The sequence below is a fragment of the Micropterus salmoides genome, unplaced genomic scaffold (genome assembly GCF_014851395.1).
Source record: "Micropterus salmoides isolate LMB-PRFRI ecotype aquatic unplaced genomic scaffold, ASM1485139v1 Ms_hic_scaffold_7, whole genome shotgun sequence".
In the NCBI taxonomy this organism is placed as follows: domain Eukaryota; kingdom Metazoa; phylum Chordata; class Actinopteri; order Centrarchiformes; family Centrarchidae; genus Micropterus; species Micropterus salmoides.
In genome coordinates, this window is record NW_024044459.1 from 32,550,680 (window position 1) to 32,578,636 (window position 27,957).

A 27,957-nucleotide genomic window follows, 5' to 3' on the forward strand; every position below is an offset into this window, starting at 1 on the left:
TGGTTTGTATTTCAATAGCATTTTATTTAATGTAATCCTTTTACGATGACATACGTGTTCTGCGACTCTTCATCAGAAGTTATATGGCAGCAAATGTAAGTCCTGTTAAAGCCTTTACAGTAGAAGACAAGCTCATCACGTGGAAGGCATGCACAGTGGAAGTGCACGATGTTGACTTAAGCAAATGACTCTGGATTTTAACAAGCATGGCGTACAACCATGAATATTTACAGTTGTGACCATCCTTGAAAATGAACAATCTTGAATGACACAAGATTTTCTTTTTTTGTTTTTGAAACACACACACACACACACACACACACACACACACACACACACACACACACCTCTGATGGAGAGAAACCCCAAACACTGACATTTACTGTACTGCAGGTTGTTTTATGAAAAGCACTTAGAGTTAAAAAATAGAAAACCCAATATATATAGTTCTCCATTGACGATTATGCAGTACATTTAGGGGAATCAAAGCTGTGATTAAAAAAAAAAAAAAAAAAAAAAAAAAAAACTGGCCATGTAATCCTCAGCAATTTAAACATATTCTCATGTAAAATCTGCCCCTACAGACTATATATTTTTTTAAAAATGGATCAAACAAAAAGTATCATTGTACAAAAGAAAATAAATCAATTATGGTAATAAAAATAAGAGTACAATGTAAATATATATTCATATTTATAATTTTCTAACTGTATTTACAAGAGAGTGAATGATGCAGTGGATCACAGAGCTGCATGTCCCTTGGTCGTATATTCTCTGGATTTGGTCTGAAAAGCAGAATACTGTCCTTCACTACTGATGAAACAACCACGGCCATAATCACAGTCTGTCCTTTTGATTCTCGTGACCTGTGGAATGCCCAAAGTGGAGAGAAGAGCGGGAGTGTGCTCTTTATTTTTCCTGACACTGTGACGAACTGCCACTCCCGTTAAAACAAAGTGCCCCATAAACACCGCCACCACCAAGAACCGGGAAACGGCTTCACTCGTCAGTCCATGTGATCCAACAAGTTCTGCGAGGTGTCTCCAAGCTCCTTTCTCTCAGAGCACCAGTGTTTTGTTTTGTTTTTTTTTTAGCTTCATCTCTGGGAATGTGGGGAAAAGTTCAACCCCATGAGGCAGGGAGCGGAGGAACAGCCCGTGCTTGTCTGAATGGAGATGAGGTATCAGCGTTTCTTAATGGCTGCCCCGTTGGGGTGGGGAGGGAACTTTGGCAGGCAGGGCTCCTCGGCTCCAGCATCATGGGAGAAGACAGAGTCCTCTCCAGAGGAGCAGGTGGAGCTGCGGGTGTCTGGGTAGCTGGGGGAATATTGGTCCAGAGGCATTGACAGCTCCAAATACTCCTGTAGGCAACACGGAGAAGGTGGCAGAGGTTGAATCAACATTTCACTTCCAAAAAACAAAGACATTTCTGTTTCTTCCTTGTGTAGTGAGGAGAGGAGGACTGACCTGGTTGGATGTCATGGCCAGGCAGCGATCTAGGTCCTCTACCAGCTGTTTGAATGTGGGTCTTTGAGAGGGCACAGCATGCCAGCAGTCCCTCATCATCATATACCTGCAGAGATCAAGTGATTCACAATTGAGCAGTCCAGATTATCCAACCTTTAAATCTCTGAGCAGTCATTTCTAAAAAAACTAATTATTTTAAAGTATGTTAAATTCTTGTGAGGAGTGGTCAGAAACATCACATCCAGCTGTAGCTGGAAGCAGACAGTCTAAAAACAAAGCTGAACACTTGACCTCTTAGTGTTTTATTTTTTTTTTTGTCGTCACTCAAACAACGGCAGAAATAATTATTTCGTTGCCAAGCACCCAGAACTGTTCTGATATACAACAACATGGGTAAAGTAAATATTAATACGGGTTGGGCCAAGCATGAGACACAGCAGTGACTAAGCTTTACTTTGATTCAAAGTGAGAGTGCCTGTTACTTTTAAAATCATTTTCTGAAGTGCCATGTACTTTCAGGTTGTGAACGTACCTCTACAAACGTAAATGTAGAACCTTCGGTTCCATGCCTAATACTTTTGTCTATACTGTATGCATAATCCTACCTTTAAAACACTTAATTAGTATAAAATTACACATTACAATTTCAGAAGTACTGGTTTTAGTAGGTGGGGGTCATTTTCTGAAGATGTTCTTGGGATTTGGAACTTTTAAGTTTATGTGTATTGTTTCCTTACAGCTCTTGAGTGCATGTCGTGGGCTTGTCCATACGGTGACCTTCCTTCAGCAGCTTGAACAGCTCTTCCACTGGGACGCCGGGATACGGAGAGCCTCCCAGGGTGAAGATCTCCCAAAGCAGCACCCCAAATGACCAGCTGCAGACAGAAAGACAGGAGAGTCTAGATTTTCTGCACGACTAAATGTTATCCCCTCACATTCCATCGAGACGGAGTTGGAAAAGTAACGACACGTGATACTCACACATCACTTTGGTGTGTGTATATCCGGTCAAACAGAGCCTCGGGCGCCATCCACTTGACTGGTAAACGACCCTGTGGAAAAAGGTATGCCTGTTACCATCTACAGTATTAAGGTTTTCCCCCCCCATAGGCCTGGGTCAGTCTGCTTTAGCCACAGCGTGATGACATGCATTTCCACTACAGCCTCACCGCAGCGAGCATATTCTGCACTATTTGGTCAGCGGATCAGTTTTAAATATTTCAGGGGAGGTATAGATAAAAATATAAATATTAAGCTCAAAAGGGCTGCACGTGACAGGCTCTTACTGTGGTTAGTGACTAGCACGCCTCTAACACGTGATCAAGGTAAACAACTTCACCTTGCTGGGCTTTGCAGCGGAAAACACTCGTGGCCATTCATTCTCTACACGACTATGCAAAAACTCTACATTAAACAAATGATAAAAATACTTACATTGGTGGTCTTCTTATAGTAATCAATGTGGTGGATATCTCTTGCCAGGCCAAAGTCAGCTATTTTCATCACACTGTCCTCTGTTACCAAAACATTTCGAGCGGCAAGATCTCTGTGGATGCACTGCGCAAATAAAAACAGGCATTATTAAAACTGAACAAAAATCCTGGGAATCCGGGTCAAGAATATTTACAGTCGCTGTTGCTCCACCTGATTCTGTGAGTGTAATATGGGAGGGCTGAGAATGGCTAGTTGGGTTACCTTTTTGGAGGACAAATACTCCATGCCTCGGGCCACTTGGTAAGCACAGGACACCAGGTCTTTAATAGACATGTTCTCCACAGGAACCTGGTCTGGGTTGTAGCAGTACTCCATGCCCGGTGGGCGCCGAGCTCGCAAGTACTCCCGCAAGTTACCCTTGGATGCGTACTCTACTATCACGTACAGAGGACCTAGAAACAATTGGAAGAAAGGCCAGAATATAACATCATAAACTCATCTCCATAATATGAGCCCATGCAACATACAATTTTAAAATCGAAAGACGGGGAGATAGAGAAATGATGGTAGTGCTAAGAAAATTGTCTAAATCATCCTTATGGGAGACATATTAGCAGAAAACAAAGCACATCACAAAATACTTAAAACCTATACTTGAAATCTATGCTAAGTGTTGGTAGCACAAAAGTAAAAGTCACAATGACAACAAAATCAATTGGATTCTTTCTCTTTGTGAATGAGAATGTGGAAGGTTAAATAATTTAAGATGCTTAGGATTATAGGCAAGTACATTAACATAAACTACACTTAATGGCACAGGTTATAAATACATTACAAATGAATTACTCAGGATACAGATTACTGTCAAACCACTGTCAACTTACAACTGGTAAATAAAGCGGAGTGAACAAATTGCTTTGTGTTTCAGTGCGGAAGCAACAGAGCAATGTGCACTGCAGGGTCATTAGAGGTTAGTTTCCTTTAGTTTTTCATCAGGGATGATTGGAGAGAAATAGCAGCAGCAGTGGTCGATTCAAACTGCGAGCTTGGAAGCTGGTGTCAGAATCATTTATTCATGCTGTTCTACACAAACCTCTTAAAGAAAGTGTCTGAGGGACAACAGTGTGTGCATGTGTGTGTTGGCCTGAGCAGGTCTGTCTGTTCCTACCATCCTGTGTGCAGGCTCCCAGCAGATTAATGATGTTCTTGTGCTTCCCAATGATCTTCATCATCTCCATCTCTGAAATCAGGTCTGACAGGTCTTTCTCTGTGGCGTCAGCTGGAGGGGAAATAAATCAAATCAGGGTAATTAGTCCGTGTTCTGTTGGTGAAAAGCCTCAAAAAGGTCGCTCACAATAATCACCTTGCAAAAGACATTGCAGCTCTTGCAGAGTTAGGCTGGCGTTTGTCTTGGAGAATGCTCCCGGGGGAAAGGCACTTAAAGTACCAGACAATAAATGCTACTTTCCCTACATCCTCACTCCTCCGTGCAGTTTAATGAACACTGTTTTATATGGGATGTCAAGGGTTCTCATAAATTTTTACTCTGCTCTCCCATTTGCACAGTGGCTGGGATCCAATGGCAGATGTCTTAGTATCTCTTCATCACAGTTTTGGTGTTAGAAGTTTCTTGTCCCTGGAGCCTGGACTCTGTAAAGTCTATACACAGTATAGCTTTTCTCTCTCCTCTGCAAATCCATGCCTTACTCTAGCAGATCTCGTTAGTTTCAGTACCAATTCATGCAAGTCTACGGTTTTATGTTCACTTTTAAAAATAATAGCCAACTTACATTTCAACATTTTGACCGCAACCTTGGTCACACGGTTTGGCTTCTCTTTGTCGAGACCCAGCGCCTCTCCCATCACCACCTGACCGAAGCAGCCTTCACCCAGCGGCTTCCCGAGAACAAGTCTGTGAAGAAGACAGAGCAAGTCATTAACAGTCAGTGGAGTTTTAACTCCAAACCTGTATTATGTAGTGTGTGGTGTGTGGTAAAGTTTGGCCTTTCATTTTTAATCTTCGGTTACGTATTTAACTTTTTGACAGTCTGCTTTTGAGGTTTAGTTACATGCTGTTGCTCTGTGCAACCACATTGTTGTAGTGCTGTTTAAGTGCCTTGACTTTTCCTTGTGCAGCTGGTCCTTGTCCAAGCAGACTGACCATTTCAAAAGCAACTTCTTTTCAGAAGCTCCCTTTTCCATCCTTTAGGCTGTTGTTGCCCTGTCTAGGACATACCTGTCCCGGAGAAGCTCCCAGCGGGGATCCTGGGGCAGTTCATACTCAGACACCCCTGACAGCATTGGAGATCCACTGGAAGAGAGGCGGGAGGGACGAACCAGCATCACCCCAGAGTGGATGGAGGAGCTAGAGTCCACAGACACCTGAGGTAAGAAAAAAATAATAATAACCTGAGATTACTCCTCTAATAATGGAACAGACAACAGCAGCAACAGTGACCAAAAATGAAAACTACACAGTAGGTGCTGAAATTCCTAATACAGGACCACCGTGTAGAAACCAACCAAACAACTGCGGTGTACCAAGAAATATTCCTCCAATACTTACCTGATGCACAAGACCTCAAGGAGCTACAATGAACCTGAAACCTATTTGAACGCAGGCTTTTAGAATTGTTAGCATACACACAAATTCTGTGTAAATGTACAAGCTTAAAATGATGAAAAATGGCATGTGGAGACACAGAAAGAAGAGATGAAAAGGTATAAATATTCCAAACCCCCTATCTACTTTCTGTTACCTGTCTGCGCAGGGGGATGCTTTTGGCCAGCTTGTGGACCGCCAGCTGACTGTTGAAGTCGCTCTTCTTTGAGGTGGTGCGAATCTTCACAATAATTGCGATGGCAATCATGACAGCGATGAAGAAGAAGCCCACACAGTAGATGACAACCTCCAGGTAGGTGTGGTTGGTTGGAGGATACTGTGAGACAGCTAGATAGTGTGGGCGCAGGGTGACAGGGGATGGGTGGGGTCAGCGGTCATCAATGAAATCATACTACCACAGAAAGGTCTGACTTAATACACTCAATCACATCAAACATACCCATACTTTAAAACTCAGAGCAACAAAAACAAATTGACCACTCAAACATGCACACACATACACAGCTGCCCCGTCTAAAAACCAGAGCCTTTGGACACAGACGGGGCAAAAACTTGTACTGTACCACAATTATCACTTCTTTGAAGCACAGGGTTTCATTCTACATTTTCTTGCTAATGTGAGAAGCACTCAGTCTCTTGGATCAATGATAAATAGTTGGGATGGATTCAAATTCAAAAGCATTGCAAAAGCAAGATATTTACACATAAATCTATATCATTTTGCTGATGTACTAATTAATGGATACACCAGAAGACTAACTGCGTGCAAAGGATCTGACTTTTATACAAAGTATCAACACTTCACACACACAATGTTTCAACACTGCACATCATTTCTACTTCAAACCGTCTAATTCACATTTCATGTCTACCTATGGGTCTAAAAGGCAGGATACCACAAAGCATGAGCTCAATACAGTAAGCTGACTACTTGACTTGATCAATAAAATTCAAATTCTCCATTTGTAATGCAGTTTTAAAAGAGTTGTTTGTGTGTGTTGGTGCTGGTAATACAAGAAAACCATGTTTTTAAGAAAACAACATACTTATGTACTAAATCGCAAAAAGAAAAAAAAACAAACAAACAAAAATAAACAGCTGTTAAATTATTTTGAAGAATTATTAAAAGAAACTGTCCAATTCAGATCTTGTTTTTTTCCTCCCATTCAGTGAAAAACACCAACGTTTATTCATTCCAATCCTAGGGGTGTAATGGATTTCATATTTTAGTGAAAAAGAGGCATACCTTGGTCTTGGGATGTGGCTTTTTGCACAGAAGCTAGATCTCACAAAGCAGTTCTGAATGCTTGTTCATGAGTGTACCTACAGTAGGGACTAAATCCTGTTGAGGTCATTAATGATGTAATATTATGATGAACAATGGCTTTTAAATCCATGCAACTACTATCATTCCTGTCTGGTGTAGTGTTAAAAAAACACTACTGAATAAATGAGTGAACATATATGCCAAGCTTAAACTACTTTTTACAGGAGTGGATTCTGTAGTAAATTGCCAAGAGTTATTCTAGTTGACTAAAACGCTGCTCAGGCCCAATCACAGCAAGTATTACCACTGAAAAATATTAGATATGATATGTTGTTGCCATATGTTAGTGAGAGATTATCACATACAACAAATGTGTGCTGGAAGCACGACATGTAAAGCGATGCATCCCAAACCAAGGGTGCCACGCTGACTGAAGTGTACCCATACACCCCTAACCAACACCAGCAACACAAGTGAGCTGCACTTGTGTGAAGAGGCTGACTGACAAGCCGCTTGATAAATTGGACAAACCTCAGGAATGAGACACATCCACTACACCGAGCCAATTATCAGAGCCAGCCGCTGTGCTCACAGCAGGAAATGACATCAGGAATACATGTCATTTGTAGCGCTTGTCAAAGAAAATCAGCTTTACACCAAATCAAATGCAAACACCAGTTAAAGAGCAGAATGGTAGAGACAGTTCAAAGTGAAATCTGATCAGAGCTGCCAAACAACCAGTCTATAAATGTGCAGTTCTACTTGGCTGAGACCATTAATTACACTTCTACGTGATCTTGTTTTTTTAAAAACTACTGTGGATTTCTTTGTCATTGTAGACCATGTAACAGATAGCTCTTGGGTTGTTTGGCATTTGCTGATTTCATTTAAGAGACAGCAGAGCATGGCCCATACTCTCCCATCTAGAGAGTTTAGATGGAGCAGGAGCCATGCCGAGGACAGAGGGAGGGGCAGTTTTAGTACTTGTAACTTGCCCTGGCTTCCTCTCACATTTTTCAACAGAACTAGAGTCGGAAAAGACCCTTTTCTGGCAAATGTGAAGGTGGACAGCCAGGCTAGAGTTAGACAAGGGAAATATAGGAGAGAGACAGAACCACTGATACCTTCAAAAACGGTCAACCATGCAGAGTGATGAGAGAACCCGATAGAATTGCCCGCCAAGCAGGTATACTCCCCAGCGTCATCAAAAGACACATTTCTCAGTTGGAGGACTTCCATTTCCTTGTCCGTGGTGTTAAGGCCAGCGGTCTAGAAAATAACAGAGGAAGCAGACCCAACAAGAGGCCCAAGAGGGGAAAGGGAACCATGAGTAAAAGATTCTGAAAGAGAAAGGGGATGGAGGAGCGTTCTCCTCCTCGATCCAACACCATCTGCCCAAAAAGTACCACCGAGAGCCCCCTGCAGAGGACTCTGTCAGGAAGAGCCCTCCAGTATCTGTTAGTGGAGGAGCTGGTTAGGTTGAGTTTGTGCTGCTGAACCCCACATTGCGCCACCCCATCACCACATCAAATACCTCAGTCTCATCTCTACATGCAAGAGATGGGCAACATGGAAAACTCCACAGCAGAACAGGGCACACTCAAACTCACACTGGCACACTTCTACAAACTATGTGAACATTAGACAAACAGGAGGTCTGTGAAACTTAGGAAAGCAGAGGAGGACAGCTGGAAAAAAACAAAAGGAGCAAGAGAGCCTGTGAGCCATGCATGGAGAACTTTGAAGGGCAAGGGAGCGCGAGTAATAGGAAGATGGCAAGAGAGGCCCTTATTAGGAGGGCACAGAACAGGCATGGGGCAGGAATGAGAACGGGCCCAACATAAACCTGAGACTAAACACTTTCAACTGTTCTGCTGGGAATTTTCCATAGCGTCATTTACAGTCAGGAGCACTGAGGCAGGAGAGAGGGAGGGAGAAACGGAGGGAGGGAGGAGAGAAACAGCTGAGGTTATATGGCCCTAGTTATATAGCCCTAGCTTTTCCCAGGTGGTCCTAGATGCGCCTCCACTGTGTCGGTCCTGTACTGCTGCGTGGTGATTACCTGTGGGCTCATATCTGGTGACAGTCAGCCAGGCCGACTGATTGGCCTCTCCTATATAATTGGACACTTTACATATATACTCTCCGCTCTCCTCCTCAGTCACATTGTAGAGGGTCAGCACCTGAGCGTCCGAGCTATTGACCCCAGAATGCTGGAAATAAAAACATGTCATGTGCAACACAGAAATAAAGTAGCAGACACAGGATCAAACTGGAGTAAAGCATTCGGTAAAGGCATCTTTTGATTTGTGTGGGTAATGCTCAGAGTTACAATAGCAAGGATGCACTTTGGATCTCTTTTACAGATAGTACTTGGTATAAAAAATAAATACAAAAACTGACTTAGCAATAGAGGACAATATTTTATCCAAATTCCTCCATTTCCTGTTAAGCATTAAAAAAAAAGAGATTTTAACTGGCTTGTTGCGGCAGGATTGGTCACAGTAAGCTCCTACCTTGAGGACACGGACATACGGTAAACCATCGGGACCAACTCGGCTCCCGTTGACCTCAATGTGCTTCAGCCACTGGATATGAGGCTGAGGGTCGCTGAACACCTTGCACTCAAACTCCACGTCGCTGCCCACCACTGCGGTGCGATTAGCCGGCAGGCCGGCCTGCAGGATTGGCCTGTGGGGAGAGCGCTCTGCAGCACAACCAAAACATACGCAAGTTAGTTTAGAAGTTTGGTGAGCAGTGAAGCGAACACACAATATCAGGACAAACACAGGTGCAATAATTCAAAAGTAAACATGACTGATTGATTTTCAAAAACAAGCCAAAGAAAACCTCAGTCACGTCGAGGCTTTCTTACTGGAATAGGCCGGAGCAAATAGCAAAAAAGGTTGCCACTATAATTTGATCTGATAGTGTGTTATTTCACAAGTTGCAGACTATTATTACTCATATGGAGAATTAAAGCGGCCTTTTTCTCCAGATAAATCCTGCTTGTGTAATTATAAAGACTTGGCCGCTATAGATGGGCAACCAAGTAAAGTGTCTGGTCTGGAGCGGTTACTGTGAAATAAAATGTTCTTGCGGCTCCATTTTGATGACTGATAAATCTCCAAAGTAAACTTACAAGCCAAGAATGTGGCAGACCGTCAACAGTCCATGCTTTTCTGACCGAGACGTCTGTGGGGACTTAGCAAGCACTTGAGACAAAAACTCTCCCCTCACTGAAGCGATCTTACTGCTCATCAGAGTCTAGGTCCTTACTGAGGGCAAGCAACACCCAGGGGTCAACAGTGACGGAAGAAGTGGGACTGTGATTTGTTGAACCAATGGTGTAAAAGCGAGTCACAGGGCAGGTCCTAGAGGAGTAATCGCTTCTCTGCTCCACACGAGTCCATCAATCAGGCCACTCAAGTAAAACGGGCCTAATCTATCCATGGGCTGACAAAAAGACCCAGTTCTATAAGGCTCCAGGACTGTCACTGTGCTTTTGGGATATGGATCACATTTAATGCGTTAATCAGGTACCTGGAATGGTGCATACCAACAACACGATTACAGTTAACACTTACCGACTACATCTAGCTGGTAGGTGTGATTGATGCTGCCGTGCTGGTTTTCCACCACACAGGTATAGTTTCCCTTGTCAGAGGGTACTACAGATTCCATGATGATGGTCCACACATGGTCACGGACCTAAAGGTTTGGGGGAAAGCCAAGATTTAGAAAGTACTTCATACCTAAAAACAAAAATCTTTTTTGTCCCCATTCAGAACTTCTGCTCTTAGTGAAATCTGTTGTATTTGTGAGGCTAATTTACCAGACATACAGTTTGTTGTATGAGACAGAGCAGGTAAAACTCTAGCTATGGATTTCTTCAATGGCTAAAAAGGAAAAAAAACAAACAAAAAAAACCCATCTCTCACTGCATTTTAGTTCCTGTCCACAATATAAATAGCAAGGATAACACTTACTGTTGTACTGTCAGTTCCTCAATTCAAAGCTAAAATGTTTTCAGTCAAATTAAATTAAACATAAATGAGGCCAGTAGGGAGCCAATCAAGGCGTCAGAGATGGAGCTAGACTGCAATTCTGCGTTTAAACAGCAAGAACTCATGTTAATTTTTCTCCATCTGCTTTCTCCCAATATGAATTGTCATAGATCAAATTATGTTCATTTTAAAGCAACGGCTAACAAGGTCAATGATGTGTGATGTGATTAGAACACGATAACACACTACTCCTTCTTCCTGTGACACCACCCAGTGTTTTCAACAGCGGATCTCTGTCCTACTTAACAAACGACCATAGGAAAATGTTTTATATACACATCTGCCCCAACCTGTCTTATTAGTGCCAACTGATGTCTGGTTCTTTTTTCCCAAGACATGTTATAGTTTTTCTTCCATAAATCTGCCAAGACCGGCAGTGTGTGATTAACTAACGGACCTCTAAGGCTATGGCAACATCAAACATGCATATACACAGAACGAGCCATACGGTTTCCCTCATTTAGCTAAAAACGTGATGAGAGAGTCCAGCTGCCTGCTGCCAGATGTGTTGCGCTCGGCTTCACGTACATGTGGTCTGCATTATTCCCTCCCTCCCGCACGTCTCGATGCAGACGATATGAACAATAGAAGCAGGGCCATAAAAGCAAGAGTGTGGGAGGGATGAGAGACGTCCCCAGCCGCTGATGCAGACCTTTGCACCTTGACTGAAAAAACAGCAGCCAGATGGTTAAATATGCTGCCTGGCTGGGTGGGGGGGATGAGGGGAGCAGGCAGCTGAGAGGAAACTCCTAAATGCGCCCCAGCTGGGGACGGAGATGAGCTGGGGAAGCACAAGACAAGGCTATACTAGCCTACACCTTGATGGGAAGAGCAGATGCAGGGAAGGAGGAGGGTTGTTTGCAGTCTCTGCGAACAAGCACATAAATCCCACACCTGTGAGGCAACTGCCACTGAATGTCAATGTAAAAGTTACGTAATGCGCAATATTTACACCCTCCTAATACATATTGACCGTATTCAGATGAATACAATGACAGGATTAAATAACTTCCTTGTGCACAAAAGGAAATAATTAATGGCATTAAACCACCAAACCTTAAAAAACAGATTAATCGTGGTAATCTCGAATGTTTGTGATAACAGGTGTGATCCACAGGCCTCATCCGCCTCTGCTAAGTAAATCGAGAGACCGGAAAATGGTTGTCTTATTAATAATAATAATCTAAAAATCTTAATAATAGTTGACTATAATAACCTCTCAGTTTGTCAGCAGTTAGCGTCACATTTGAATACAGCCTGACTGCAAATAGGAAAATGTTGAGCGAAAAGAGGAACCACACCACTAATCATACATCACAGATACACTAGGTATCATGGTTAATTTACTGCTGCGCGGATGTAATTACAGAAAAGACGATGCACTGATATCCAGAATGAGGACAGCCAGTGTTTTCCTTCATGGCTAGGATTGCCCACCTGGAGGTATAATTACTATGGCACAACATTCCTTTTTGAGGGATAGGGTTTCATCTTGCATTGTTTCTCAGGTCAAATGTGAAACTTGCCTCTGCTTTTCACTTGCAGGGGGCGTTTCTTACTCCAGGGGAGGGGGCGGTGATCTCATGTGGAGATGAGATCACTGACACATCTCCACTCGTAGCGAATGAGTTTGGAGTGAGTCAATAAGAAATTCTATGGGGAATAAATTTCCAAAATGTTTTTATTACCAACCTTGAAGCCGCCAATGCGATGGTCTCTCTTGAACTCCTTGCCATTCTTGTACCATTTCAGCGTGGGAGTTGGGTTGCCGCTGGCCTGGCATCGAAACTTCACGGTCTTACTGGCTGGGACAGCGTGAAGCTTTTTCTCCATTTTTTCTGGGTGAGCCCATTGTGGGGCCATGGCTAAAGAATAAAGACAAAAATAAATATAAGTTAGCAGATGACGAACAAATACAAAGAGTGCAAACATTGAGAGTATTTTCTAAAACTAAATCTCATTTTAAGCTCTTTTTGTAGAGGACATTACATAACGCTCCCTCCTAGAATCGCCACCTTATCATGGGTGACCGAAAGAATGAGATCGCAGATACAATTGGCCGAAATGAGTTTCCTCCATAGGGTGACTGGGCTCACCCTCAGAGATAGGGTAAGGAGCTCAGACATCCGGAGGGAGCTCGGAGTACAGCTCCTGCTCATTTGTGTCAAAAGGAGCCAGCTGAGGTGATTCAGACAACTGAACAGGATGCTTTCCTTGGAAAGGTTTTTAGGGCAAGTCCAACTGGTAGCAGAAACCAGGGTAGACCCAGAACATGCTGGAGAGATTATACATATCTCATCTGGCTTGGGAACGCCTCAGGCTTCCCTAGGAGGAGCTGGAAAACATTGCAGGGACAGGTCTACACTACATTGCCACCACAAACAGGCCTCAAACAAGAGGCAGAAAATGGATAGATAGATTACATGAGGCATGTTTACTCAGAAAAGACTTGTTAATTATAGTCACAGGGCTTGGCAGTACTGAATGGGTAACGGTCTTAAGTTTCTTTAAATAAAAAAAGGAAGAAAAAAAAAAGATGTTGTGGCTTCAAGGCCTCAGCTAAGTAAAAGTCATGTTTGGGTAAATTTCAGGGGAGATAAATCTTTGAGAGTCAGAGTACAAACTCAAGGTCGGCATGCTTGCCATGTCTGGCAGCGACTGGATTCTTTGTGGCCAGAGTGGGCAGTAGTAGCCAGATGATGAAGCCTGAGTGTCTTAATTGCTCTACAGACAAATTGGAAGACATCTAAGGTTAACCGCAGTTTGTCACAGTTAGTCACCGCAGGGACATTCCTCATGTAAAAGTTGTCACTGAAGTAGTGAAAACCCTCTGATTCAGAGTGAAAACATTTACCCAAATGTGAACCACACACACGTGCCAGAACCATAACTGAATCATAATGCTCTCAATTTACCGACCATGACCATTACTCACAACCCTGTGACTTTGTGCGAGCGAGTCATGACCATTTGTTACCGTGAAGAGATAAGCACACTTACGCATAAGTTTTTGGCTGCCCAACTGTTTGGCTTCCTCCGATGATGACTCTTCATCTTCATCATCATCCTCAGATGAGGCCAGGGTATCAACTAGTAAAACAGAAAGTAAGGGTGAGGCCAAACACTCACACTGATGCAACATTTTTAAAGACAAAAAAAGAAACCGATTTGGAGCCAAGTAGGAATATTTTACTGTCATCATGTCTTTGAGAATGTACGTATACTGAAGACAATGTGCAGCATTAAGTGATGCAGAGGCTGTACTAGTGGATACACTGTTTTTACAAATTAAGCAAAATTATTTTAAAAAACTGGAAGAGTGTTATAAAGGTGACACTGATTCAAGTGTGTTAATGTTGTGCATTGTCAAACCATTTAAAAGTGATACGTTTGAAAAGAAAAAAAAAAAAACAGTCAAAATATCCCCACTGTTTGTTTTAGTGATTTTTCCTTAATGACATTTTCATTTACTTTTACACTAAAGAACTACTAAGTGATAAAAATTACAACAACAGACATTAAAGACAAACTCATTCATCTGCACTCTTTTTATGACTTCACCTGTGACGTTGAAGTAGACGCTGTGGTTGCCAAAGGTGGTGCATGTGTACAGACCAGAGTCCGTCAGCTCAACTGCCTCGATCTCCAGCTGGCCGTTGCGGATGTGCGTGTGTTCTCCATCCACTACTGCCACGTGGTCTTTGGTCCAGTTGACAGCATGGAGGGAGCCGCTGGCAGAGCAACTTAGATCCAGACGATCCCCGGGGTAGAGTGTGAACAGCTCGCCCTGCGTTTCAACAGAGACTGCAAAGGGAAATAGTAGGACATGGTTTGACTTAGAGTAATAATAATCTTTATTTGTAGAGCACTTTTCAAATAACAAGTTACGAAAGTGCTTTAATAAGTGTAAAGACAATAATACCAAAACAATAAAAGATAAAAGCATGAAAACATTGAAAAGACTAAAATACACGTTTAAGATAAATATAAAATTAGTAAAATAGGATAAAATAAAAAGGGATAACGTGCTTGTGTGTATGGGACTAAAAGGTCAGAAATATAACAAGGCGAGAGGCCATGAAGAGCTTTAAAAGTGATCAACAAAGTTTTAAAGTCAATTCTAAAACATACTGGGAGCCAGTGTAATGAAGCTAAAATAGGAGTAATGTGGTCATATTTCTTTGTTCTGGTTAAAAGCCTGGCAGCTGAGTTCTGGAAAGTCTGGAGTCGATCAATAGATTTTTGGGTTAAACAGGTGAAAAGGCTGTTGCAATAATCCAGGCGTGATGAGATGAAGGCGTGTAAAATGGTCTCGGTGTCCTTAAAAGTCAACATAGATCGAATTTTTGCTATATTTCTAAGTTGATAAAAACATGATTGAACAAGCTTTGTGGTGTGCTGCTCGAAATTTAAATTACTATCAAACCAAACACCAAGGTTCTTTGCCTCAGGCAAGTAATAGTACTAGGATGTTTATCACTCAGTGACTTCATGTAATTATAAACAAAATTATGGCTCCATGACACATAAAAAAACATTAACATCTTTGGCACATATGAACTATACAAGACATTGTGCAAGTCATTCACAATAGGATAACTACCAGGACTGTTTCTACTCAAATAAACATCACAATATTTCTGACTAAATAATAAAATAGTAACTGAAGGGGAACGGGAGTGTCTAACATGTTCAGAAACGGGCTGCGTCTGTACTGTGGACACATCAAAAAAGTACTTCAAATATAAAACAGGGTGCAAGAGACAACAGAAAAGTCCTTCCTTTATTTCTTCCTGGTGAAACTGCCCGCCTAACCTCTCCCTCAAATTAAATCATATCTCAAATTAGTTAAGGGCCTATCGTCAGGCAGGCAGGGAGCTACTTGGGAAAGGAAGGTGAAATCCAATTAGACGATCGAAGAGAGGGGAGGCGTCACGAAGCGAGACACCTGAGCCCCCCAGTCCGCAAGGAGGAGGGGGGGTAACCAGATTATTGTGACACGTTGTCCGTCACAAAAGGTGTTGTGCGTCTAGTTACAAAAGGTAAAGATCGCCACTGGCCAACTTGCTTGACATTCTTGATCCAGGATCACGTCCAGGCCAAAAAGGCACACATGGTTCCAATTAGCATCCTGATTCTGAGTTTGTGGTTCATCTGCTGATTATTTTCTTGATTTATCGTCTACAAAAAATGGCAAAAAATGTGTTTGCAATGATATGAAAGGCAAGCCGGGACAAGCAGGAAATCAAGTTTAGCACTGGAAAATTTACTCAAACACTTTTTTATATAGACTAACTGATTAATTAACCAACGGTTTCAGCGTTAGTTGACATAAGGTTGACCAGATGAGAAAAGGTGAAATTTGGGACACAATTATTTCTGTCTAGGAAGTCACCTGTCAGTCATTGGGTATGTAACAGTGGGTAAATCATGACCCGTTACATAAAATGGATTTTATTTTGTTAATTTCATCAGTGCGGTGCCTGTCACATCCGTCTGTCAGGTATCTCTCCTCCATGGCCGCCTGCAGCTACACTTCCCCCCGTCCTTATGACTGTAATTTCTACTAACTTCATCTACACTAGAAATCGCCACGAAAGTAACACACATGCTCTTTCCTTCTTTTTGATAACAACAATGTCCATCATACCCTGTAGGCACTGCTGTAGCCCGAGAACCACACAACAATCTCTCTTTTTTATTAGATAGATAATCAAAACTCATGTTTAGTCTAATTTTCGTTACAAACAGTAAAGTTTCTGGACGTCTGGTCACCCTAGTTGACACAGCTCTGTTGTTTCAGCCAGGTAGCACTACAAAGTAATCCCTGTGGCAGCACTATAATGTAAAGTCTGAGTCATTTCACTTATTCTCCTTTCCCATTTCCTACAAAGTCCCTTCAGCATTTCAACAAGAAAAACTGAACTAGATAATCAAATGCCACAGAAGTAGGCGATCCCTCAAGATGAGATTACTCTGAACTTTTCTCTAAGCACACTGTGCCGTCACAACAACAGGAAGCACATCTATACAGCAGAACCTCAGGACAACATCAGCAAGCCTGACAAATCCCTCCCACCATTACAACAAAAGCCTCCAAACAATAAAAGGGAAAGAGGGAGCGGGGAGAGCAAGCCGGTGAGCATGTGCACAAGAGCGAGCGAGAGAGGGCCTGCAGCGGCAGGTTCTAGTACCAGTTGCTATGGTGACCCCACTCGGGCCTAGTAAAGGTATTTCCTGGATCACATGTGTCTGACAGGCCCTTAATCCCAGCAGGAAAGGGGGCCAGGGGGTAGGATCAACTTTCTCCTCAAAAAACAAAACCAAAGGGGGGAAAAGCAGAAGAGGCATTTAGTGATGGGCCACTAGAGCCATCAAACCTGCACATAGCCTTAAACGCATGGTTTCTGTGCTGTGTGTGTTCGGGGTGTGCGTGTGTGTGTGGGGGGTCTGTCTCTGCCCTGTAAATGGAGATGCCACTGATAAGACTGTGTCAACATCCCAGCTGTTAATCTGGCAGCAGACATCATAAAACGCCCATAAAAAGCTGTAAAATTTGCTTGTTGCTTTAATGTAGGCCACGGCCAGGACCATTTGTGCTTCTGTGACAACATACTTAAAAAAAAAAAATGAGGAGAAATATATAACCGTAGTGTAACCAACATGTAGTCAAATCAGCCATATAGAAAACTGTTGGAAATCCCATACCCTAGTTTACCCAGCAAGAGAGCTCTGCGGTCTTCTGTTGTCGTCTTTCAATTGTTCGTGAACCATTTATTTGTGTGGGGTCTATGTTTTTATGTTTTATTCCTTCTGCTACATTTAAAAAAAATAAACTGTTATATAAATTAAATGGATTGAAAATAAAAAAGACGGAGCAACTATGTTTCCGATGAACTCGGCGCAGAAATATGATGCTAACAAATACCAACACACTTGCATCACTCACAGTAAATTTATTTTCAACTCACTGAGGTAAGAGCCAACTTTCCTTTGAATTCCAGCATGTTTCATCTAAATTAATCCTCCTGCCGCTATGATTGGATTAAAATGGATTAAGGACCAAATTTTCAGAAAGCAACCCATCTGGAATGGTCTCTCATGTGTTTTTGGGAAAAATTGATTGACGTAGTTTAAAATCAGCCTAATTACATAAATCATGAAAGGGATTTTGTGAAGCATTGAGAGGTTTTAAACTAGGGGTGTGTGGCGGGTAGCAGCGCACAAGTCTGTAAATACACGACTAACTAAAAAGGAAGAGTTGGCGCCAGTCTATGGAACCTTTTCTGGCTACGAGATAGGAAGCAATATGCCGCGTGAATGACTTCTGGGATTTCCTGCTCTCACTGGAGTGATGGTTGAATGCAGTGCAGTCGGGCTGGTCAAGGCTCTGTGGTGGCTATGGCGAGTTTCCCCTGCTGATTTGACCGCAGCAGAGCAAAAGGGGTGGGTGACGTGTAGAGGGGATTGATAAGAGACAAAAGACTTGGACTAGCAGGAAGCAAGAGAATGGGACAATGCCTATTAGCAAGCCCAAAAAAAATTCACTGAGCGAGTGTCCCTCCTGAAAGCACTCCAGTGGAGGACCTTTTCATTCCTAAATGAGTCACTGACAATCAGCAGGGATTAACACTTGGGAGCTACAAGGATTTCTGTGCAGTGCAAAGTTGTTTCAGTGTCATTCAGACGAGTTTAGCTACATTTACTCTTACATTATGGCGTTAATGGACAAACACAGGAAAACCAGGACTTCTTCAAAAGAGTGAAACTGCATGTGGAGCTAGTTCCATCACTGCCTGATTTATTAAGTAATTATCAGGATAACTGATTAACCATTTTATTGTTTGTGAGCTGCGCATGGTTGCTTAAGGGCAGAGCTTTACATTTCATGCATCAAACTGCATCAGAAAGCTTCTTTTCAAGAGTAAGACTACTAACATTTCAACTGCTTTAAAAATTCTGCACATATTTAGCTTTGACATCAAGTTCACTGCCCAACCTCTAATAAAATAAAAATAGTTCTCCATATTTGACTTACTGTTCCACCCTTTTTTGAATTTAAACTCACACAAATCAACACACCGGTAAAAATACAGAACGGACCAAAAGGGAAATCTGCATGTTTAGATCTTTTGTTTCTATGACCACATTCACAACAGAAATTTGTATCTCAGCTCCTGTGTGTGCTGTACAGAAGCAGATCCTTTGCGACAAAACATACGAAGTGAAAGTGGGATGTATGTGGAAGCCCTTGATGTTGTAGCCATCTGACAACAAAAACTTATTGTTCCTCTGTCTTCAGCTGGATATGCGTGATGTGATGAAAGCTTTATTGTCATATTATTTTATCTTTGCATGAAACTGCTTGCCTTTAAACCATTTGTCTGTCATCTTCTCTGCTCATCTTTACATTGTAGCTGCTGCTTTGAACGGTGTATTAAAGGTTTTGTTAATTTATTTATCTCTGCACAACCTCTCGACCTCTTGTGTTGTCTTTTATCTGGAGCTGCTGTAACAAGTGAATTTCCCCAGTGTGGGTTCAACAAAGTCCATCTTATCTTTATGGAGCACCATTTCAATATTCTAAAAAAAAGTAGTTTCAACAGTTTTGCATTAATTCATAGGCTTTATACTAAACAATAAGGCTCAGAAGTTCATTGTGTCACCATCACAACATAATTCCGCTGACAGATAATGAGCAATGGTTGGTTTTACTTGAGTGGAAATGAATGCTGACAGTGAATAAATCTATTTAATTTGGTGTTATCCTTTAAGTCAGTTCACATGTTTTTCCGCTCTCGAGCGTCAGCAGAGCCATGCTCCTCTGGGCCCCCCCATCACTGTCTGAAAAGAGTCTTTCTCAGGACTGTGGCAGCTCCACATTTTAAGATCGCTCCACTGAAGGGCCAGTGGCTCATCTACTTTGACTGGCAGCAGAGCATCGAGTCAAACAAATCCTCTGGGAAAGTCGTATAAATAACTTTCTGACTTTTCACTGTCACAACCCCACAAAAAAAAAAGCCAAAACACACAATCAAGTTTCTCTGAATGATCAAACTGAGAAAATATTCACAGGGCTGTAATGGTTTGAATGGCTGTCCATGTGGCCCTTGAAGAAATTCAATGAAATGAATTTGTTCATTGAATATTCCCTTCTTGAGTGAACACACACACACACACACACACCAAAAAGCCCTAAGACAAACAAAGAAGCATGCATAAAACATGACCACTTCCATATAACCATTTTGTTTCCCCAAATAAGACAAAAGGAATGCAACCAAATGCTTCTGCTGCGACTGTTTGTCGACAGCTGAAGCCATCCGTCACCCAGCAGGGAAGCAGGGGTGGTGGTGGGGGGGGAAGTGAAGCATTCCCAAGCAAAAAGCCAGTGGGGGAGCAGGAGAAAAAGCACAGAGGCACATAGATAGTACCTGGCCATTTGGTGATGAAGAACTGGGTGGAGTGCAAATGCATCAGACTTCCCCCCGCCCTGCTGGAAATTTATGGCTCACCTTAGAAGACAGTCTCCTCAGAAACTCAATCCTTGAGGATAAGGGAGGGCTCAAAGTAGCAGCTTCTTTTTTTCCCCCTCAAAAAAAGCTGGCTAATTTATAGTTTCCCTGACAGTTAACTCCTCTCTCAGTGACAACAAATACCTTTTCATTACAAAAGGAGGAGAGGAGCAGGGACTGCGAGGTAGCGGGGCTGCCCTAGGGCTACACATGGGAGTCATTTACTCCTCCCTGTCCCACTGTTGGCTTAAACACAGCCGCGCCAGGTTTATTTTAGGGCTTACAGCCCAAGAGAGACCCTCTTGCTTAATTACTCTAATTATAATGCTGGGCTTTATCATATTATTTTGCTGCTCACCACTTCCGACTGCAGAGCGTAAACATCCAAACCCCATCTACCCACAAGTCCAGGCAGCTATTACACTCCTGGACTGTATCCAAGAGACACATTTTTAAGGATTCGATTTCAGTGCCTCTTTCCCCTTTTCAGAACTTGACTTGTGCAACATCCAGACCGGGGCAAATTCTTTGTAGGAAGTCTTCAAGTTGTACCGTCCAGTTTAAAAAAATATATATATATAAAAAAAAAACAACTTTAAATTATTCTAGTTCAGTGAGTAAGATCTGTTGGGAACCCATTTCCAATGAGCTAAGCACGTGAATTGTTTTAGTTAGCCAGGAAACACAGAAACGATGTTACTAATAAAAAGAAACACAGTTGTGCTACATCTGACGACGCAGTAAAGCGCATTGGAAGAACAGACTCAGGCAAATGGGGGTGGTGGAGGAAACACTGACGCTACAAAAAGGACAGACTTCACCAAAGCCTGGAGTGTGTTAGGGTTTCATTCCTGTACTAACAAAGCTTTGATTTTCAAGACAGGAGTCAAGATAAGTCAGACTTTCAAAGTTCATTGGTTCAAACTATTACATGATGTTACTAAAGGTAAAAAAAATCAGCGTACAAATTAAGTCAGAGTAGCTTTAAGTTATCAAGCCATCTTACCTTCATCAGTGTTGGCAGGCCGGCACTGGGTCCTTAAAACTTGGGCGAATAAAGCCAGAAACAGAAGTATACTTGGCCTCATCAGCATCCTGCTGAAGGAGCTACAACTGTTGGCTTCTCTGCGACTGGAACTCCATTCAGACCTTTGGGGCATCAGCAGTGGGTCATTCACAGTGCTAAACTAAAAAGAAATAAAAGACATTAATGACCACGTGATCAAGTTTTCAAAAGGTGCATTATAAGTAAGAAAAATAAATAAATCTAAAAAAATCAATTCAGGGCACAAGCATGTAATTAACATTTGCTTGGATTGTGCTGGAGGAAAATAAACTTTGATATATCCAAGAATGAAATGGCAGTTCTGTGGCTCTTCAAAATGGAAACAAAGCAGTAGAATAAAACTCTGTGGTAGTGTTCATTTTTACAAATAGTAAATAAGAAGAATATTCTGTATGTCTACAAAGGTTCAAGGTAGGTACTTCAGCATTCAGCCCTGCTTGTACAAAAACACTGATAAGAACCTGCAGCGCACCAGGCACGCTCCGATAGCTCAAGCAAACAAACCGCAGACAGTCTCGCCCACTTTAAGTGTTTCGTTTTCAAAACTTAAAAGTAACTACTCAAGTCTGCGCACATGACAATTTCGTATCCAGTTTTTGTTTTTGCTGCTGGGGTTAAAGAATGTACAGTACCGTCCAAAATAGGGTCACAGTGCAGTGGGTGACCCTCGCATGAACATCTGCTTGCATCATCACCTCTGCAGCATCTGGCCACAGAGATTAACACTTGCCCCTAACCCCCTTGAGGAATTTGTTTTAGACCCAGAAAACAAAAAACTACAGCCTGTTACGTGACACCGTCGTAGAGAGAGACCGCTGGGCCCATCGTTTCCACGCTGAGAGATCTATCACCTAACAGTTGGTTTTGGTCCCCAAGGCCAAACTGACCCCCCTGCAACCATTTGCTCCACTCCAAGTTGTAAAGATGAGTCGAACAAATGAGTTTTTATTTTTCACTCTTATCAAGCCAATTAGGACAATAAAAATTAATGGAGACAGAAATCTAACAGCATCACATCTGCGTCACATAAACCACCACTTGGTTGACATTTTCACACAAAGTCATGTTCAGATGCAGCTGTGGTTTCCTTTAAGAGGTAATCGCTTGTGCGAGTGTTCATCACTGAGACACTCATTGTGTTCTCCTCAAAACCAATTCGATTTCACTTTCCAAGAATGGCCTAGTGTTCCAGCAGCTGAGCCGGGTCAGGGGGGTCCGAGGGGGATAAAGAAGCGTGGTCATCGCGGCTCCGTAAGCAGTGAGTCAGTGTTTGGGAAGGCTCCAAGAGAGAGTGCTTCTGCTGCCAGACAGAAGGAACCGCCAAGAGCAGCCGACCACGTTCCCTTGGCCCGCGTCACTGAGACAACCGTCAATAATCGAAAGAGGAGGAAGTAGCTTCTTCAAAGTATGACACAAAGCTTTGTCATTCTCCGCTCCCATGGGAGCAGGAGTTAAACATACAGTGTGTCTTACTATCCACACAAAGGGAACACTCATCCTGGATTTGCGAGTAACTCTGAACAGAGGCTGGCCGATACAGAAATGACAGTACATAAAAATTACAGGCTGCATATTTGAACCCTGTCTTTTATTTCCATTATAAGCTTATTGTAAATATATAAAATTGGTATGTACATTGGCCGATATGGATTATGGATATGGATCAATTGCTGTGCAGAAATACCAAAGTAAGTTTTAGGTAATTTCATCAGGTCATTACATAGTTTGTGTAAAACGTCACGTTCAGCATGTCTAATGGTTACACTTGCATTTAAACACAAATTTAAAGGATCTGTATGGAGTAAAGAAAAATTCTTGGTCGAAGCCAAAACCGAATACAGTGAAAAACTTGCACGAATACTGAACAAGGTTCTTCACATTTTGACTTTTTTTTTTTTTTAACTATTGCATCAGTCAAAATGTGCTTTTTACTCAGCGTTTCCCACAGGTTTTTGGAGAGACTATGGTGGGTGGGTCTGAGGCCCGAGAGGGTCCGGTAAAATAAATTACATGAGTCCATTTACTTTTAATGGACACATGTAATATGTTTTATACTTTCTGTGAATATAATCCAATTAATCTTATTTCCATAGTGTATAGACACCTTATTTTGAAAACTGGACATTGTCACACGTGTATCCTTGCGCTAAATTCATTCAAGTCTGACGCAATTTGAAAAATAATGTATGTGGTTCTCGTACGGCGTAACATGAAGACTTCACGGCCTCTCTTCAGGTCGGACTCTCATACTGCAACACTTGTCTTTATAAGAGAGAGAAGGACAGGATAAAGTCGCTAACCTGCCTGTGAGCTCGCTCTGGTCCGGTTCAGTGGACTTACCATAAAGGCTTGAATACGTGTGCACTTTAAAATGTAGGTGCGGCCAGCTTAAATGAATGACAGGAACACTCAAAGCGGGTCAGACCGTTTGTTGCCTTTTCCAAGAAGTCAGCCACAGATGGAGTGGATGTGCCAGGAGACATTTCAGCAGAACAGTGTCTGCAAACAGCGATTTTTTCATCTTTCTCAGACACTTTAAAATGCTTCCACACTGCTGACATGTCAACGTAATTGTTCGGTAAAATTTATTCGGTCTTTCTTGCCATTTTCTGCCGATTAATTTCGGTTGCTGAACATTCGGTGCATCCCTAATATGTTAATATAAAAATGATTTTAAACCATCAGCCAATATCGCCTTATTAGAGGTTTGAAACTCCCAAATATCACCATCAATATTGGCCTCAAAAATCCAGCATCTGTATTTATTATGTACAGTAATTTAATTTTATCTATTAATGTTTACTTTGAAAACTTTTTACCTTCAATTCCTTCCTATGGACATATATTTTTGTCTGACACAAATTTAAAGGATCCCTGACAAATAATATTTGTATTTTTAAATACATTTGGCAGGTGATAAACTCTCAGAAATATCATTACTCAAAACATTCTGTAGTATTTGGACACTAAAGTAATGACAGCAGTCAACTTGGACTTGAGGTCATTTACAAGTCACTGATAATCACAAATCAAGCAAAACTGAAGTCCCAGATGGACAAAGCCTGTTCAAACCAAGTTCTCCTTTTCCTTCCCAGTTTCAAAAGTGGCCAAATCATTAAGGAAACATTTCTGATTGACAGAAATGACACAAGAGATTAAAATGAAAACAAATTACACCGCAACACATCTCACACCTGTGAGCTCTCCAAAATGACGGTCCACTACTGTGGCCTCTAATCAACTAAAACATATCTGCTGGCTCTGGTGGATTCGCTTCAAACTGAACCAGACTTGTGTAGTGACAAGCTGACTGGAGGGCAAGTATAAACCCCTAGGCAGTGGTAGACCGAAATACAGACACCAACACCTCTCCATACAGTTGGTTTTGCATTGCGCCTTTTAGTGCTCAACCCTGTCCCCCCCCCCCCCACTTTCAAAACCTTTTCATTTTGGAGTCTTACATTTTTGCTAATCCAAAAATTGTTGTTTTTCCACATTGTTCAGGAAGCAGTTTTGAAATAAAAATGATTAAAAACCCCAGAATGATCCATGGCTCTGGTTAGAAACTTGCATTTGAAAAAGGGTGAAGACATTTTGCTGCATTACGAAACCACGTGTTGCTAAAGTCCTACTTGTTTTTGTAAAGCTCTTGAGAGATTGTAACACCTGAACGCTGGAAATCTGGCAAATAAAAAAAGGGGTTAAACTAAACAGATTAGAACACGCAAGACACATTTAGCTTCTCTCATTATACAAAGACAAAAGGTTACAGGCCTGACCCATAACACGGCCTGCACCATAATTACTGTTCACTGCCATCCATGCATAAAATTCCTCGGCTCCCAAATTCTGGAGCCCCCTCCCCTTCGCAAGCCCCCCCTTCTTAGTTAAACTCTGCACTCCCAGCCAGCAACAGGCCAGTCTGCACACGGCTGCAGTTCAGCAGACATAAGAGCATCAGACCATTTCCCTAAGGCTACTGTTTTCACAAAAACAGACACTTCTGTTTTTTTTCTTCTGCAGCCTCACAATCTGAATCAGTGGTCCGCCACCAGTGTGCCACGGAGGGAGATCAGGTGTCCTGAGCTTACCCTCAAATTTAGAGATGTTTAATGTCAAGCCATCTGACACTAGGCCATTTGGGTGACACTTAAATCCAAAGTGCTGTTCATACTTTCAGTCCTTTTCAGTTTGTATGAATGAGTGAGTATCTATTCTCAAGGGAGGTTAAACCATGAAACACAACCTCTTATCCATTTGCTACTAATGTGCACGGTGAGTTAAATCAGCCTGAAACATCCCAAAAACAGAAATATAGACGCACCATTAATCAGACGAAATCCTAAACCTCTGAACCGTAGGATGAGTGACTTGTGAGGAAACTTTTAATTCCTCGCCACGTTTCTTGATGGATATATAGTTACAGTAAATACAATCATACAGCTCAATTCACGATAATTCTGCGTCAAGGGAGCAACTGAGTAAATTAAAGGGCAGGACTGTTCCTCACTTCCCATTACAAGGTGCAGGAGAAAACTCTCTTTTGTCCTGGTGAACTCCCTGTGGACATGCTGCTTTCCCAAAACCATCCGTCTTCCTCTTCCTTTATATCATAACACAACATAACGTCAGACTGGCCTCTTGAGAATATAAAGATGCAACTTGACTGCATTTCAGATTAAAGTCATTTTTTCCCATGATTTGAAAGAAAGAAACACATGTTATGAACTGAACTTTACTGGTTATGTTTGATAGTTTTGTCTGAGCCTGAGAGATAAATGATGTGGTGCCATCGACCAGGATCAGATATGCAGAGATTGATAGCACCACTGCAAACATATACCAGCTCAGAAAGTTGGCCATGAGGCCAAACTCCACTGCCATGTGCAGTGTAAAACACTTTCTGCCTAGACTTTTACCCTTGATACAGCCAGTATTTCTCCAAGAAATGATCTAATCTGATTAAAGGCGCCTGCTGTGACTTAAAATAGAAACCCAAATCAGTTTTTTTTGCAGGACTGCAGGCAACATTTTGAGCCTTGTGCTTTAACCGTTTGTTCCCTTTCATTTTCAAGCATGGAGGAGACAGGTGTTACCCTAAAAGTGCCTCAACAAAGCAGCATACTGTTTACCTACTAATTTGACTTATTTCCAGCGCACAAAAATAGTTTCTTTAGAGAAACAGGTGGTTTAAATGCAATTAACTGATGAATAACAGCGCCCTTTTTAAGACAAGAGATTTATCAATAAAATCAAACCTTTACAATGGGGGGGAATCGACAGCTTATCCCGTTTAACACACAGCAAAAGTGAACCTAAATCAAAGAGTGGAGGAATAATAAGACACCAACTCACCTTCCTGGCGGGGGGCTGCGAAACAGCCAGTGTTGCTCAGATCAGGAAGACTCCTCTGAGCCGAGGCTGGATGCAGAAAAACGTCCCGGAAAAAAAAAAAAGATATCCCCAGTAAATCCAGATTTAAACGTGTGGCCAGTTAAACGAAGCTCACTCACTCCAAACGATCAAAGTTTGCGCATGTTTTTGCCAAACTTGTGCGACAGAAGAAAAGAATGTGCGTGCGTGCTCCAATCCCCACAACTCCGAAAAACCCAAAATAATCAATAAAGCGGGGGGGGAAAGCCTCCAGATTTAAATGTTAAGCTTGCTTTTTCTGAAACATTACCGTCGGGTTCTTTGCGACAGGTTTCTTTTATCCTACCTAGCTAACCTGGAGCGATCCGACTGCAGCCTACGCGCTGGTTTAGTTGGTCCCTTTATCCCAAAACGTTTCGCTCGCGTCCCCTCACCTCCGAAAAACTGTGTCCTAAAGTTGCTCAACTCGCGCTAACAAAACGTCCGAGAACGAAATGTCGTTCACTGTTATATTCTTACACCAAAAAGTGGTACTTGAGTGAATCCTATTAAGTATTTTGACCGTTCCTGACGGAGAAATACTGTTAAACAACGAGAGTCCGGGCTGCTCCAAACCTCCCCCCTTAAATCTGAGACTATGCGCATCCTCCGGACCTGTGTCAAGACGGAGGCAGGAACACGGACAACTTCCGGTCTCTTAATAGGCAGTAAAAGCAAACAACAACAACAACACCCGGCAAACTATATTATGGCTAAGTGCATTCATGTTAGTTCTGATTTTGAGGCAGCTCCTCGTGTTGTCTCTAAAAGTAAAAACGTTTTAGATATTGGACACTTTGCAAGGTTGGGTGCATTTAATGAGGATATGCTTTCTAAATGTATCTAAATTTTGTAGCTTTTTTACACATAAAAAACATGTTTAATTGAGTTTAAGTTAGAATTTATTTGTTGTTCTTCAAAGTGTAATTCCATTAAAGTTATTTTAAAGTGAGACACCACAGTCAGATAAGCCCCCCCCCCCCCCCCCTCCAAACTTTATTCATATACTGAAAAGCTACAAGCTTTTTTAAAAATTACAATGTTTTATGTTTTTTTTATTTTAATATGCAAATGACATATTGCCTCATTAAATATGCATATCACACA

General features: G+C 42.0%; 1 protein-coding gene across 5 annotated transcripts; it reads right to left on the reverse strand.

Annotated features, from left to right (window-relative positions):
- Positions 1–27,449, reverse strand: fgfr1a (fibroblast growth factor receptor 1a). 5 transcript variants are annotated; one of them, XM_038703988.1, is made up of 18 exons: positions 26,794–27,449; positions 21,379–21,554; positions 14,419–14,661; positions 13,858–13,947; positions 12,550–12,722; positions 10,378–10,501; positions 9,307–9,497; positions 8,853–9,003; positions 5,654–5,850; positions 5,137–5,282; positions 4,691–4,812; positions 4,069–4,179; positions 3,162–3,352; positions 2,901–3,023; positions 2,448–2,518; positions 2,204–2,341; positions 1,467–1,572; positions 1–1,360 (listed from the first exon to the last, which is right to left on the reverse strand). In XM_038703988.1, exons 2-18 carry the CDS (start codon positions 21,530–21,532, stop codon positions 1,184–1,186), a joined length of 2,508 nt encoding a protein of 835 aa, XP_038559916.1. In that variant the 5' UTR covers positions 21,533–21,554; positions 26,794–27,449; the 3' UTR covers positions 1–1,183. The 5 variants fall into 5 exon arrangements, with proteins under 5 accessions (XP_038559916.1, XP_038559918.1, XP_038559915.1 ...); XM_038703990.1 differs by having other exon boundaries at positions 5,660–5,850; positions 21,379–21,559; XM_038703987.1 differs by having other exon boundaries at positions 21,379–21,559.
- Positions 27,450–27,957: the final 508 nt, after the last annotated feature.

Coding starts and splice junctions, on each gene's coding strand:
- fgfr1a (XM_038703988.1), bottom strand. CDS start 21,532: ATGCCCCAAAGGTCTGAATGGAGTTCCAGTCGCAGAGAAGCCAACAGT. Junction 13,948..14,418: donor CGTCTACTTCAACGTCACAG/GTGAAGTCATAA, acceptor CTGTTTTACTAG/TTGATACCCTGGCCTCATCT. Junction 9,498..10,377: donor CTACCAGCTAGATGTAGTCG/GTAAGTGTTAAC, acceptor GTTGTGCTGCAG/AGCGCTCTCCCCACAGGCCA.